Genomic DNA, 13,280 nt, shown 5'->3' with positions numbered 1-13,280 from the left:
TCACTTGTAGTCTTCCCGTGAGCGCCCAATGCGAGGCGACCCATTGACCTTTGCTTCCCATCGAGTCCTGATTGTACCCCTGATTTAAAGCAAACAACCGCATTTCCAAAAGTAAGTCCTGGAACCATTACACCTTTCCACATACATCGGAGAACATAATACCTATTGTATCCCCATAGCGCTCTGTGCTTCATTATGGCTGCCCATTTCTCTTCCCCTTCACTGTTATTGTTTTTTCCTGTGTTTCCATATATCTACTGCCTTCGTTTATCCATATACCATATATTCTGTTACCCGAGGTATTTCCTGGCCCTGTATCGCCACTGTCTGTTCACTGTTTTCATTGAATACCATAACACCTGATTTTCTAACACTATATTTCAAACCTAAATTGTTGCCTCCCTGTCTACAGATATTAGCCAGGCGTTGCAAATCGGTTTGCTTGTTAGCTGGCAACACGATATTGTCCGCATATCTACGGTAAAACCACAAATAAGGCATTGCAAAGTGACATGGGTTGGGCTTCTTTTGAAGTCAGAGAAGCGCTGGGCAAGATTAGTTTTGAACACGGTTTTGAAGAAATACTAAGGAACATGGATGAAAAGAAATGACCGGCTAAAGTGCACAAAAACGTGGACACGGAATGGAGTAAGAGATCAAGAAAGTTGGCGACCAAGTACAGGGTAACTGAAAGTGTAAATAGCCAACCAGGACTCATAACAAAGAAAGTGCGAGAAACAGAGGCGGTAAATTGGATGCGAAGGATGAAAACAAAAAAAATATCATCAAGATTTTAAAAAATTTCAAGAAAGACATCAGGAGGCAAAATCTGTAGGATAACGCAAAGTGCCTTGCTATTTTAGGCAGGCAGCTCTGGCCTCAAATACCGCAGAAAATATGCGCCACAAGATAAAGCATGTGCGTGCTGCAAAAAAAAAAAAACGAATCTTCGAAACGACTGCCAGGGGAGTATAACATCGGCTGTCCGCTATGGCGGACAGCCAATTTTTTATGCGAACACCCCCTGGCACGCTTCGGCCTCTGCGGCCCCAACCCACGGGCCGCCCTGCTTCCAGCTTTGATCCCCCCGCTACCGCTTGGGTGCCTCGGAGATCCTGCGCCGCCTGCTTTAATATAACCTCAGGTGCTCTCCTGAGGCCTCCGTTTGCCGGTTACATGTGCCCTCCTGGAGCAGTGCTTGTAAAAAATCCAAGCTATCGTCGCGACGTAATAAGCCGCCCGCGACTTATACAACACCAGTCAGAACATTGTCCCTTCAGACACAGCGATCACCAAGCGGCGTCCGCGCCCACTGCCTCACCGCGCGGGCAGCCAGCGGTGGAGCGTATAAACCAACTCGACCGCACTCCGCAATGCCGGCATGTCTAGGGGACCAACGAATACAACGCGCTCTAAGAAAGCTCCTCCGTAGTGCCTAGGCTGAGTCATAGATTAAAGAAGCAAAAGCCCCCAGATTTTCTCTCTCGCGCCCGCTCTTACTCGCGCCTGCGCAGAAACGTCGAGCTCCGTGAAAAGTGCCACGCCCCGCTCTACCTACTAGCAATTCTAAAAACGCACCCCGGACTGGTCCGCGGGTTGGGGCTCGCCGAGGACTGCGGGTGCCAGGGGTGTATAAGATCGGCTGTTCGCAATCGCGGACAGCTAACTTTTTATGCGAACACCCCCTGGCACGCTTCGGCCTCCGCGGCCCCAACCCATGGGCCCCCCTGCTTCCAGCTTTGATCACCCCGCTACTCTTTGGTTGCCCCGGAGATCCTGCGCCACCTGCTTTATTATAACCTCAGGTGCTCTCCTGAGGCCTCCGTTTGCCGGTTACATGTGCCCTCCTGGAGCAGTGCTTGTAAAGAATCCAAGCTATCGTCGCGACGTAATAAGCCGCCCGCGACTTATACAACACCAGTCAGAACCTTGCACCTTCAGACACAGCGATCACCAAATGGGGCGTCCGTACCCACCGCCTCACCGCGCGGGCAGCCAGCGGCGGAGCGTAAACAAACTCGACCGCACTCCGCAATGCCGGCTTGTCTAGGGGACAAACGCATACAACATGCGCTAAGAAACCTCCTCCGTAGTGCCTAGGCAGAGTCACATATTAAGGCGTAAGCCTTTAGTGGCTCATGGGTATCCATGTACAGTCCGTGGTGGACTCAGGAAAGCGGTGATCAATCACCGTCGATGACAGCTGTGACAGCGCTTGATGGATGACCCTAGGTGAACAATGGGTGATCAAAGTTGACAGATGGTCTTAGGTGAACATTGGGTGATGCATCAAAGGTGACAGGTGGTTCCGAGTGAACAATGGGTGATTAAAAATTAAAAAATAAGCAAGAAAATATCAAATAAAAAGAAATAAAGGAAGAATTAAACAAAAAAAAAACAAAAAAAGTACAGCCGAGTCAATCGGATGTCTCCGAAGAGCGCGCGCACTGCGCTTGCATCCCATGCTCGCGGCCACGGCGGCGTCCGTTCGCAGAACAGTTCAGACAGCAGCAACAGAGGCAGTCATAGATAGGCTTTCGCCTATCGCAGTTTAGGTTAGCAAAGTGCTCATAGATTTTTTCAAGCAGCAAAGGCCCCCAGATTTTCTCTCTCGCACCCGCTCTTACTCGCGCCTGCGCATAAATGTCGAGCGCCGCGAGAAACGCCACGCGCCGCTGTACCTAATAGCAATTGTAAAAATGCAGCCGGGTCCAGGGTCGAGCTAGTTTTCTCCGTGCTCTCGCGCCGCGTGCGTGGGTTCACCGCGGCAGGCCGTCGTTTAGAGCGCGGCGCACCACTGATCTCCACCACTGTATATTATAGTATAGAGATCAGCAGTGCGCACACATGAGTACGTGAGTGTTTGCGCACACAGACTAGCATTCGTGCTGAGCCGCTGCGTACAAGCACTGGTCTGAGCTGAAATGGACAGTAAATGCTAGGCTAAAAATTAAAATAGTTCCACTGCGCGACGACAAAAGTCGACAGTTTTCCAATGGCCTCGTATACTCTCGAAGCGCCACTCCTGCCACAACTCTGGCAGCGTTCCTCGGCACGCCAACGCATGGTGCAGCACCCTACGACGATGTTGTAAGACGTCTGGCGGCAGTTACGGGGCGCTGTTTCTGCTGCGCCGCAGCAATTGCCTAAAGTGCTGCGTCGCGCCAGCATGTCGTGCCCGCGTTATTCCGCGTATTTTTAGGACACGATCCAACTAGCTGGAGCGCAACGCTAAGCCTGCTATCGCTGTCGATAGAGTTTTAGGTTAGGGGACGCAAACAAACCGGGCGTACAAAAGAACCCAAAGCGAGCACAAAAGAGCGCGGAGGGCCCACAATGGAGCTTGCGTCCTCCACCGCTTGGGTGCGGCTCGTGTCCCTTAATCTAAAACTCTCTAATGCATCGCCCTTCGGGCGAAGCTGCCATTTTCTTTTCATCGGCGTACTTTTGGAGTTGTCGCTGCACTAGAAGTTTTCCTTCCGCAAGAGCCAAGATACCGTCTCGGCGGCAACTATCGCTCTTGACTTGCCTAATACGCGTCGGTCGGTGTCATTTGCACGCGTGCAAGGTCGGCGCTATCTGAAGGAACGTCTCCCAAGAACTTGAGCGTCTCCCACGAATTGTCGCGATTTCAGCATACCCGTCAGTGATTGTTGCGTGCTGCATGGATGCGTAACAAATGTGCATATCTTGATCTCGCATTCCCTTGATCACGCTGCGCACAAGTTGAATTATTCCTTGCTGTGCGAAACACTGCCGACTGCGTTCCGTTTGCTCCGGCGAGGTGCATTTGGAAACACAAGACTCGCGATTCGTGTCCCTGCTCGAATGCTTTGGTGAGTCAACACTTTAGCCACATTTAATATTCGAATTCTTTCGTTACCACGCCTATAGAACTCGATCAATTTGATCGATTTTATATACGCTTTGTTAAACATTTTCGCTAAAATTCTTTTTTTACTCTCAGTGCATATACTAAAAATAGCATATTACTTTCATTCGTGTTCCTTGAGGTGCTTTTTTGAAAATTAACATCATAATTAACAAAAATTGTGCGAACAACTATTACAAGCTATACATCCATTCAAGACAGCAGTGACCAGGCATCGTTATGTTATGCATTGCAGTATACGTTGCGATACTACGTCTTCAAATAAAATGTTAAGGCATAAAAGCACCGAAATGAGCACATTTCTAGCGATAATGAAAGAGTTTAAGTTGACCTTGCCTATTTTCTCGAGTCTTCTGCAGTGACCTCACAGTAAACGAAGAAATGTACAAAAAACAAGAACATAGTCGCTCAATGCGAACTTCAAAGTCTCGCTTAGCGCCTACATTATCTTATTAATAAATTTTATCGACGCATTCGCAGGACGCGTTGCGATGCTCAGGGCACCAAGATACGCGGCCTATAATATACAACCATGTATATGTGATCAAACGTTAATGTTGTGTGGGTAGTTCATTCATTCATTCAAATAACTTTATTCAGTGCCTTGCGATTTGGTGGGGTGAGCCTGGACCCCGCCTATAGTAGCCTTGGCGGCTTCCTCGGCGCGCTGGATGGCCCAGAGTTGGTGCTGCAGGTACAAGTTGAGCAACGCAGACTCCCAGCGCGCGCGGAGGCTGTCGCTGTTTGAGGCTGGATCACCGTTATTCTGTATTATAGCCGTACATTCCCATAGGATATGCTCCAGGGCGGCTCTAGAGTCTTAATGTCCGCACTTGTGAGTCGTGTATAAATCTGGGTGTATTAGGTGCATGATAGCTGGAATCGGATAGGATCTGGTCTGTAACTGCCGCCATTCGACAGACAGATTTTTACTTAATTTTGGGTGCGGCGGCGGGAATGGGCGCCTCTGCAATCTATGGTGTGTCATTTCGTGAATTCTGGTGATTCGATCTTCGCACTCCCACTCGTCAATAGTTGGCGAGGCGGGGCTAACCGAGGCTCGGTCCGTAAGCTCTCGAGCGATGCGGTGAGCCGCCTCATTGCTACCGTCTGGTAGTGTGTGAGCGGGTGTCCAGATGAGATGAACACTTTTGTCATGGTTATTAGCTAATTTTGGGAGTCGTAGTGCCTCTGGGGAGATTCGACCGTTGGCGAAGTTTCGTATCGCCGTCTGGAAATCACTGATGATTATGCCCGCTTGTGTTTGTGCTGTGGCTAACGCGATAGCTATTTCCTACGCGGTTTCTGCGTGTAACGTGTTGACTGTAGTGCTCGTCGTGCATTTTCCCTCGTAACTTAGCACCACTTGTGTAAAAAACTAAAACAAAACAACAAATATGTATGTTTTCGTTTTTCTTAAATAAAACAGTGAGAGAGAGGTTAGGATACTATGTCGCCATTAACCAACGTGTGCCAAGTTCTGAAATGAAATTAATAGCAGCACACTGTAAGGATGCACAAATACAAGCATGTGTTTTCGCGACGTCATTTGCAAAGGATATGCTGACTGGGCTTAATGTTTAATCATGAATAAAACTTGCGAAGGTTCCTTTTCTTCTCGCCCGAGTAAAACCAAAAGATTAGCAGCAGAATGAAACTTGTAAGGTTCCCATTTTGACCTAAATGCCTTGATAGAGTGTCACAGCATGTCCATAACAAATGACGTAGGTACAGCGCAGCGATTTTAAGAAGGAAAATGAAGAGACAGGAAAGAACGCCGACTTTCAACGGAAAATCGGCGTTCTTTTCTGTCTCTTCATTTTCCTTCCTGAAATTGTTGCGCTGTACCTACGTTATTTAGTATGAACCTACTCGCCCAAATCAAGCTGTTTGTTGGTCCATAACAGCCAACCATCGACGAATACATGTAAAATCAGCTTCACTCTCCAAGCATATGCATACAGCGTGACACTGCGTTTAGCATTCTTCGGGAACTAACTGCGATTTCTCGCGACCATCTAGCCGTTTTGGTAGGCTGATCCCGAAGATAGTGAAGCCTAACACATTAATAAAAACCGCACGGTGGTATACGGTACATCGAAGATAGAGCCGTCCCTTTACTACCGTGCCACCGTGTGGTATACCGCACGGTGGCACAGTGGTAAAGTAAGCATTCTCGCATTCTTCCCTCGTGACAGCTAACGTTTTGAGACGCTGTCGTTTGACACGCTGCGCGGGCTTTCCGAGTGGTTACTTGAGGATGCGGCGCTCGAAGTTGGCACGGTGGCAAGGGGAGCGCCAACAGACAGTGCAACACAGGGCTACAAGTAACCACTTCCCCAAGCATGCTAAAGGAATTCTCGAAAACTGCGGTCTATAAATATTTTCTAACTATTATTTTGTCACTTTATTTCGAACACTCTTCTTTTTTTTAAAGCCTATACAGAAGTTACTCAGATTACGTCACTACATACGAATTAGCTGCCCAGGCCGACACCATTTGCAACAGAAAGCAAGGGAATCTGTTTACTAATTAAACTGAATGCAATAATTACCTTCCTAGTTACCAACCTCATGGCACATGTTCATATTGAAAAGTTGAAGACAATGGTCGTATATATCTAGTTCCGTGTTTCTACATATCTAAAGGGCCATATAGAGCAAAATACCTAACGTCAAATTACGTTTTTTTTTTTTTAAGTGTTCGCGCACGCACCACCTCGAGACACCTTGTGTGACGTAAAAGCGTGCGCGCAAAAGAAAGCTGCCGTCGCACAATTACCGCGACCTCATTTCGATTGGCGCTGCGTGCGGCTGCTCGACTGGATGCACAGTCACTTCAGCAGCCGGGGCGAGACAGACCGCTTTATCGCACCCTGCGGCAACACTTCACTTTACGCCCCCCTGCCAAGCGTCAAAGGGGGGCTGCACTGCGAGCCGTGCTTCGCAGTGTAAATTGGTAAATTTGGTACATCGGTAATTTGGTAAATTGAACGAATAATTTTACGGCAGTTATCTCGGTTTACACGACCGTTTTGAAATGCAGAAGCACGGAACTAGACTTTTATGACGATTCCATACAACTTCTTATCATAAAGATGTGCCGTAAGGTTAGTTAGTGTAACTTGTCTAATTAGTCAATTGATTGATTTGGTTTTTTCTAGAGAATCATATCCGCCTGGGCAGAATTGAGTGACTTCATTCGAGCAACTTCTGCATGTGTTTTTTTTTTTCAGGAAAGGGTTCGAAGTAAAAAAAAAAAATACCTGTATGTATCTGCGGACAAGCTGCGCTACTTTATTTCCAGTGATGTGCTATATCTTTTGCGATTCTGATATCTTACTGGTTATGATTACATGCCCTGTCGTAACGATGAATTTCCCTGGTCGACCCGAAGGAGCTTCGTGAATCTGTTACCAAATACTTAAATTTTGCAAATGCAAATCTACCGCAGAAATACAAAGATGCTTCAACGTCAATCAATGTGGAAGTTTGTCAGACACAGCGAGTTCTTTAATTCATGTAAACGTTTTGTTCTTGCGCATGTTCCATAGCTTCAGTGTAACTTCAATGACTCTGTGAGGAAAATAACAGTGCTCCGAGGTCATATTTACATAAAATCCTAGAACCAGTCCAACTCCCTCTTTCAGAAGGCAAAGAAGGCTTGCCCCTCTCTAACATAAGGTTGAATCCAGTCTTTCATGCTGTTGTTTATCCGCTTCTTTGTAGTGAAATTTATTTTATAAGTATCACTTTCCATTTATTGACTTTTGAGCAAGAGGGAGTGATGTGTTGGAGAACAAGTTTATACTGAACAGCATGCAGCGGATAACATTTAAACTGGTCTCGAGGCAAACTTTACCGCTGGGAAAAATAAAAGAAAACCTCTTGTAGATCAATTAGTAAAATTTACAATTAGATTTTTATTCATCTATCCTTAGCAAATAAAATGAAAAATCTGAAGTTCGCTTGCACTGGGTAAATTAAGCAATCCATGTTCAGCAACTGATGTTCCACCGGCAATAACTGTGCATCTGGAGCATGCAAGCCCTACACAAAGGATATAAGCTATGCATACTACGCGTTTGCACACACTCATGCTGAGTTTATGCATATATGTAGCGCTTGATAGAAAAACACAGACAATGATCGGAAGCGCCAGTCATTACAGATGTGTGCAACTTGCAGCCTTGATTGCCTTAGCAGCTGCGCTCTGTGCACAGTTTGATGCGCCTTGGATGGCAGAGTTCGTTGCTTTTGGCACGCGGAGAAAGGACGCTTCGGTACATGCTGCGCCGTCTCACCGCCGCCGCCATAGACTACTGCACATGCATAGTCGGGGGTTCTTCCGCGTCCTGGGACCGTATCTTATAAAGATCCATTTAATTTGTAATTTTTCTTTCTACCTTCATCATTGGCGCGGCGAATAAATGTGTAAAACGAGATGGGTCGTTCCAAAATACATCTGCTCATGTTTTTTGGGCGATTGTTTGGCTTTCATTTTGGTGACTTACTGTTTTGGAACTTGCCGGCGGAGCGCTGCATGCGAGCCTCCGAATTCGTGCAACGGCCGTCGCTGGGCGCCAGCGTGTACAGTTATGCGTTCTTGCTCTTCAGAACGGCTTAGCTGGTAGTTACTAAGAGCAATACCTCCGCCCTCCCTCCCCGGCGGGTAATGTCGGAGCGTCCGCTAATGCCGGTCGTGTTAGTGGAACACCGTTTTAACCAAGTAATAGCCCGCTTCCCTTCAACCTTGTTACACCGTGCTTGTACTGCATTTACGCACTACATGTATGCACGACATGTATGCTCTACATGTATGTTCTGGCAGCGTTAGCCAGTCATTTTATTCTCGTAACTAAGCCCACAGTTCATTTTTCTATGGGCTTTCCCTTCTCCTTTACAACAGTGTGTTTAGGACAGACAAAACGAGGCAAACCATCAGTTCCTGTTATACAACTGTGTCGGCTGTATTTCTGCTATGAAAGTGCACAGACATTCGTATGCTCAGGCTATGGTGCAAGTTAAAGGACGATAGCAGGTGTTAGTTACTATAGTTTTGCTGTACTTTATCTCTTAGCTGTACACATCCCGAGACGAGACAGGACAATTAATCGCACGATTGCTTTAACTGTCAGCTATGTTTATGAATGTTATACGTAAAATATGAAGGTTCTCTCGTGTGCTCATTTCAATTCCTCCCTTTTCTTATGTGCTGCTGTGGACGTGAAGCGCCTGCTGTTGCAGACATGGTATATTCAACCATACGTGCACCTACTCTGAGCGCCATTGCCCTGACTGCCACAACTGTGGGCGGAGCAGTGGGTGTTGCGACTTACTTCTGGCTAAAACGCAAGGTCAGAGACAGTGACAACTTTGTGCCCGTGGGGCACTTGACCAACATTGTGATTCACCCAATCAAGTCTATTGCTGGAGTAGAGGTGCCTTATGCAGACTGCACAGTGGCTGGACCAGTCTACAGAGGGCTCAAGGACAGGTGAGGGTATGTTTCCTGTTATAGGAAATTAGGAAGGTATTAAAGTGTGCGGTCACTCGCACGTAACGGCTTGGAGAAAAAGAAAGCTTGATTGCATTAGAAAAATGAGTGAATAACCAGTATTGTTGAGAATCAGCATGCGCCGCTGACACGTGTTTGTTTTGTTAGATTCACCGGCCATGCCTCTTGTGAATCGGCAGTGTCTGCGGTGACGTCACAAGATAAAGACTATAAAAGCTACACTAACCTTTAATAAAGCGTCCGTTCTTTGCCAACTGCTTCTCGAGTTACTTCAGTGGCGACGAGGCTGCCCACCACCGGGCCGTGCCTGCTCCATGGCGGCCCACGCCGGACCACCGGGTTTCGACGAAACGGAAGACAATTGAAGCACTGCAGACTATGTTCAGCCGGTTCGGTTTGCCGAGGACCCTGGTGACGGACAACGGGCCGCAGCTTACTAGTGAAGAGTTCAGGGCATTTATGAAGCGCAATGGCATCGCTCATTTGCGGACAGCTCCCTACAAACCGCAGTCTAATGGCCTGGCGGAAAGAGCAGTACGGACTGTCAAACAGGGGTTAAACAAGTACACACGCTGGCAGTGGGGAGCGAGACAAGATAACGCGGTCCGAGCAACAAAGCGGCTGCTAGAGGAAGCTAAGTTCTTGGCGCACTACGATCCAAGTAAGCCGCTTATCTTGGAAACCGATGCGTCGTCGTGTGGCGTCGGCGCAGTGCTATATCACAGAGTAAATGGACAAGATCGACCAATTGGGTTCCGGTCGCGAACGCTTTCAGCTGCTGAGCGTAATTACGCGCAAATTGAAAGAGAGGCATTGGCAGTTGTCTTCGGGGTTACAAAGTTCCGGGAATATCTGCTCGGGAATCATTTCACGCTTGTTACAGATCACAAACCTCTTCTGAGCCTTTTCAGCCCCGACAAGCCCGTTCCCGCCATGGCCGCTGCCCGGATTCAGCGTTGGTCCCTCTTGCTAAGCGCCTACAACTACAAAATTCAGTTCAAGCCAGGAAAGACGTTGATTCCTGCAGACACCCTCAGTCGTAAACACTCCGAAAGGCCTGTTTTGCTTTAATAGGCTTCCTTTTGGTGTAGCCTCTGCTGCTGCGATTTTTCAGAGACGTATGGACGGCATCCTGCAAGGCATTCCGGGCATTCAAGTATATTTGGACGATGTGGTAGTCGACGAGAAACGCGGCAACTGCGAGACGCTGCGTGAAGTTTTCAGACGTTTCCGGCAACACGGTGTCAAGCTGAATCCGCAGAAATGCAAGTTCCGACAAGCAGAAGTTGAATTTCTGGGACATCGTATAAATACGAACGGATTGTTACCTAAGATGGACAACATTGCTGCAATAATGAAAATGCCGAAGCCAACCGGTGTTACGGAACTACGGGCGTTTTTGGGCTTCGTGACCTACTACCACTCATTTCTGGGAAACTTGGCTACTGTTCTAGAGCCGCTGCATGAACTGCTAAGAAAGACTGCAGATGGGGAGCAACATCGCCGCCACCTCGACCAGCTAAAAACCAGGAGGACCAGCGTGGGAGGAGAAGCGGTGGAACCCGAGGCCCCCATGCAAGTACCAACGACTAAAGGCAGCCAGAACGCAGCGGCAGACTCGCAGTGTCAAGGACACGACAGCAGTCACAGTCGGGCTCAAGTAGGCACCGACATTCGAACGCCGTCAGACGGGCGGGCCGAAGCCGAAGCCGACTGACCGGGCTGAAGTGACACTGCGTAGGTCGAAGCGGAAGCCCCGGCCCCCGGACCGCTTCACTCCTTAAGGGGGAAGAATTGTTGTGAATCAGCATGCGCCGCTGACACATGTTTGTTTTGTTAGATTCACCGGCCATGCCTCTTGTGAATCGGCAGTGGCTGCGGTGACGTCACAAGATAAATACTATAAAAGCTACACTAACCTTTAATAAAGCGTTCGTTCTTTGCCAACTGCTTCTCGAGTTACTTCAAGTATCTTCAGCTTTGAAGGAGCATGTAAAGCTAATTACTAAACAAATAATAATGAAACAAGTTCAGATGAAATAAGCCTTTCGTTAGAGCTGTTACTGCTGAAGGTTTGCAGCGAAAGCTACTGGGACATGTATGCTGCGTGAATTTAGTGCTAGTGCGCTTATTGTGAATAGAGGGGCTAAGCTTGCCCATTGGAGTATCTTGTGTAATACACTAAGTTATTAAATTTAGGTTACTTTGACCAAACTCTTCAGATTGCTGTACTCATCTTGCGAATGTCACTATGATATCACTTTAGGTTGTAAACACTAGAGTGCTGAATCAGAAGCAATCATTTCATTCGCTTCAGGGAAACGTGATCAGCATAGAGAATGATGTAGTTGAAAAGCGGTTAAATTAAACACTTCCAACATTATTTTTCAATGAAAATTTTATTTTAGACGGTGCACATATGAAGCTTGTAAGCGTAGTGTAGCGCGTTGTGATAACAGCTTTAGGGGAAGTGCTTTAGAGGAAACATATTGAACTCGCGAACTGCATGATAGTGCTAAAAAAGTCGCAGTTTCGCCCGAAACACGAAGCATCGATTGCGATAGCAAATTAATGGACAGCTATACGAAGCAAGGATAGTAGCTTTATAAGCCGTATAAACTTGTAAACATAGGAATACTAAATAAATTAACAAGCATGGTGTGACGCGCGCACAAGCAAACATGGACGCATATCACTCGATGACCGCGGAAACTCGCTGTCAGAACGCTGAAGTGAGAAATCGCGGCAGCAGCAGCGAGCGAACTGACCTTCGTGCGGGCTCTCGCATCAACGTTAAGCCGCGAAAACACAGCGCACGGCGGACTCTGTCCCCGAGATAACTTTCAAGATACAGCGGCGCGCGCGCGCATTTACAATTGCTAGTAGGTACAGCAGGACGTGGCGCTTGCGGAGACGCCAGACGTTTGCGCGCATGCGTGAGTAAGATCGGGTGCGAGAGGGGAAATGTGGGGACTTTTGATCCTTGAATATATGACTGTGCCTAGGCACTACGCAGGAGGAGTTTCTTAGCGCGTAGCTCGTATTGTATGCGTTTGTCCTTAAGCGTGCCCGCAGAAGTCGCGGGGCGTGGTAATGCTGAACTTAACATCGCAAGTTGGCGGCTAGACGTAATAATATTTATTCAAACGTATTTTTTACTCATTGAAACAACGTGTCATTACTTCGCATTATTGGCGGCGCCTCCACGACACCAAAGCGGCAACGGGGACCCCAAAGCTATAGAACGTGGACTGGTACGTGGTTTGGGGCTCGCCGAGGCATGCGCGTGCCAGGGGTGTATCGGCTGTCCGCTGTCGCGGACAGCCAATTTTTTATGCGAACACCCCCTGGCACGCTTCGGTCTCCGCGGCCCCAACCAACGGGCCGCCCTGCGTCCAGTTTTGATCCCCCCGCTACTCCTTGGGTGCCCTGGAGATCCTGCGCCGCCTGCTTTATTATAACCACAGGTGCTCTCCTCAGGCATCCGTTTGCTGGTCACATGTGCCCTCCTGGAGCAGTGCTTGTGAAAAATGCAATCTGTCGTCGCGACGAAAAAAGCGACCCGTGACTTATACAACACCAGTCAGAACCTTGTCCCTTCAGACATGGCGATCACCAAATGGGTCGTCAGTGCTCACTGACTCACCGCGCGTGCAGCCAGCAATGCAGGCATGTCTAGGGGACAAACGCATACAACCCGCGCTAAGAAACCTCCTCCGTAGTGCCTAGTCAGAGTCGCATATTCAAGGAGCAAAGGCCTCCAGATTTTCTCCCTCGCACCCGCTCTCACTCGCGCCTGCGCAGAAACGTCGAGCGCCTTGATAAACGCCACGCCCCGCTGTACCTACTATACTCGCGGACAACTTTTCT

At 48.1% G+C, this 13,280-nt stretch overlaps 1 protein-coding gene across 2 annotated transcripts in view; it reads left to right on the top strand.

Moving 5' to 3' along the window:
• Positions 1-3,413: 3,413 nt before the first annotated feature.
• The window catches only part of LOC126548593 (mitochondrial amidoxime-reducing component 1-like), a 34,795-nt gene continuing 24,928 nt past the window's right edge, over positions 3,414-13,280 (top strand). The window contains exons 1-2 of one of the 2 annotated variants that reach the window (XM_055063306.2): positions 3,414-3,836; positions 9,125-9,389. In XM_055063306.2, the coding sequence (XP_054919281.1) occupies positions 9,142-9,389 (248 nt within the window). In that variant the 5' untranslated portion in view covers positions 3,414-3,836; positions 9,125-9,141. The remainder of the gene's footprint in view (positions 3,837-9,124; positions 9,390-13,280) is intronic. The other variant, XM_050196850.3, reaches the window with a different exon arrangement.

This window comes from Dermacentor andersoni, chromosome 1 (assembly GCF_023375885.2).
Source record: "Dermacentor andersoni chromosome 1, qqDerAnde1_hic_scaffold, whole genome shotgun sequence".
In the NCBI taxonomy this organism is placed as follows: Eukaryota; Metazoa; Arthropoda; class Arachnida; order Ixodida; family Ixodidae; genus Dermacentor; species Dermacentor andersoni.
This window is presented reverse-complemented; position numbering and strand designations above follow the sequence as displayed.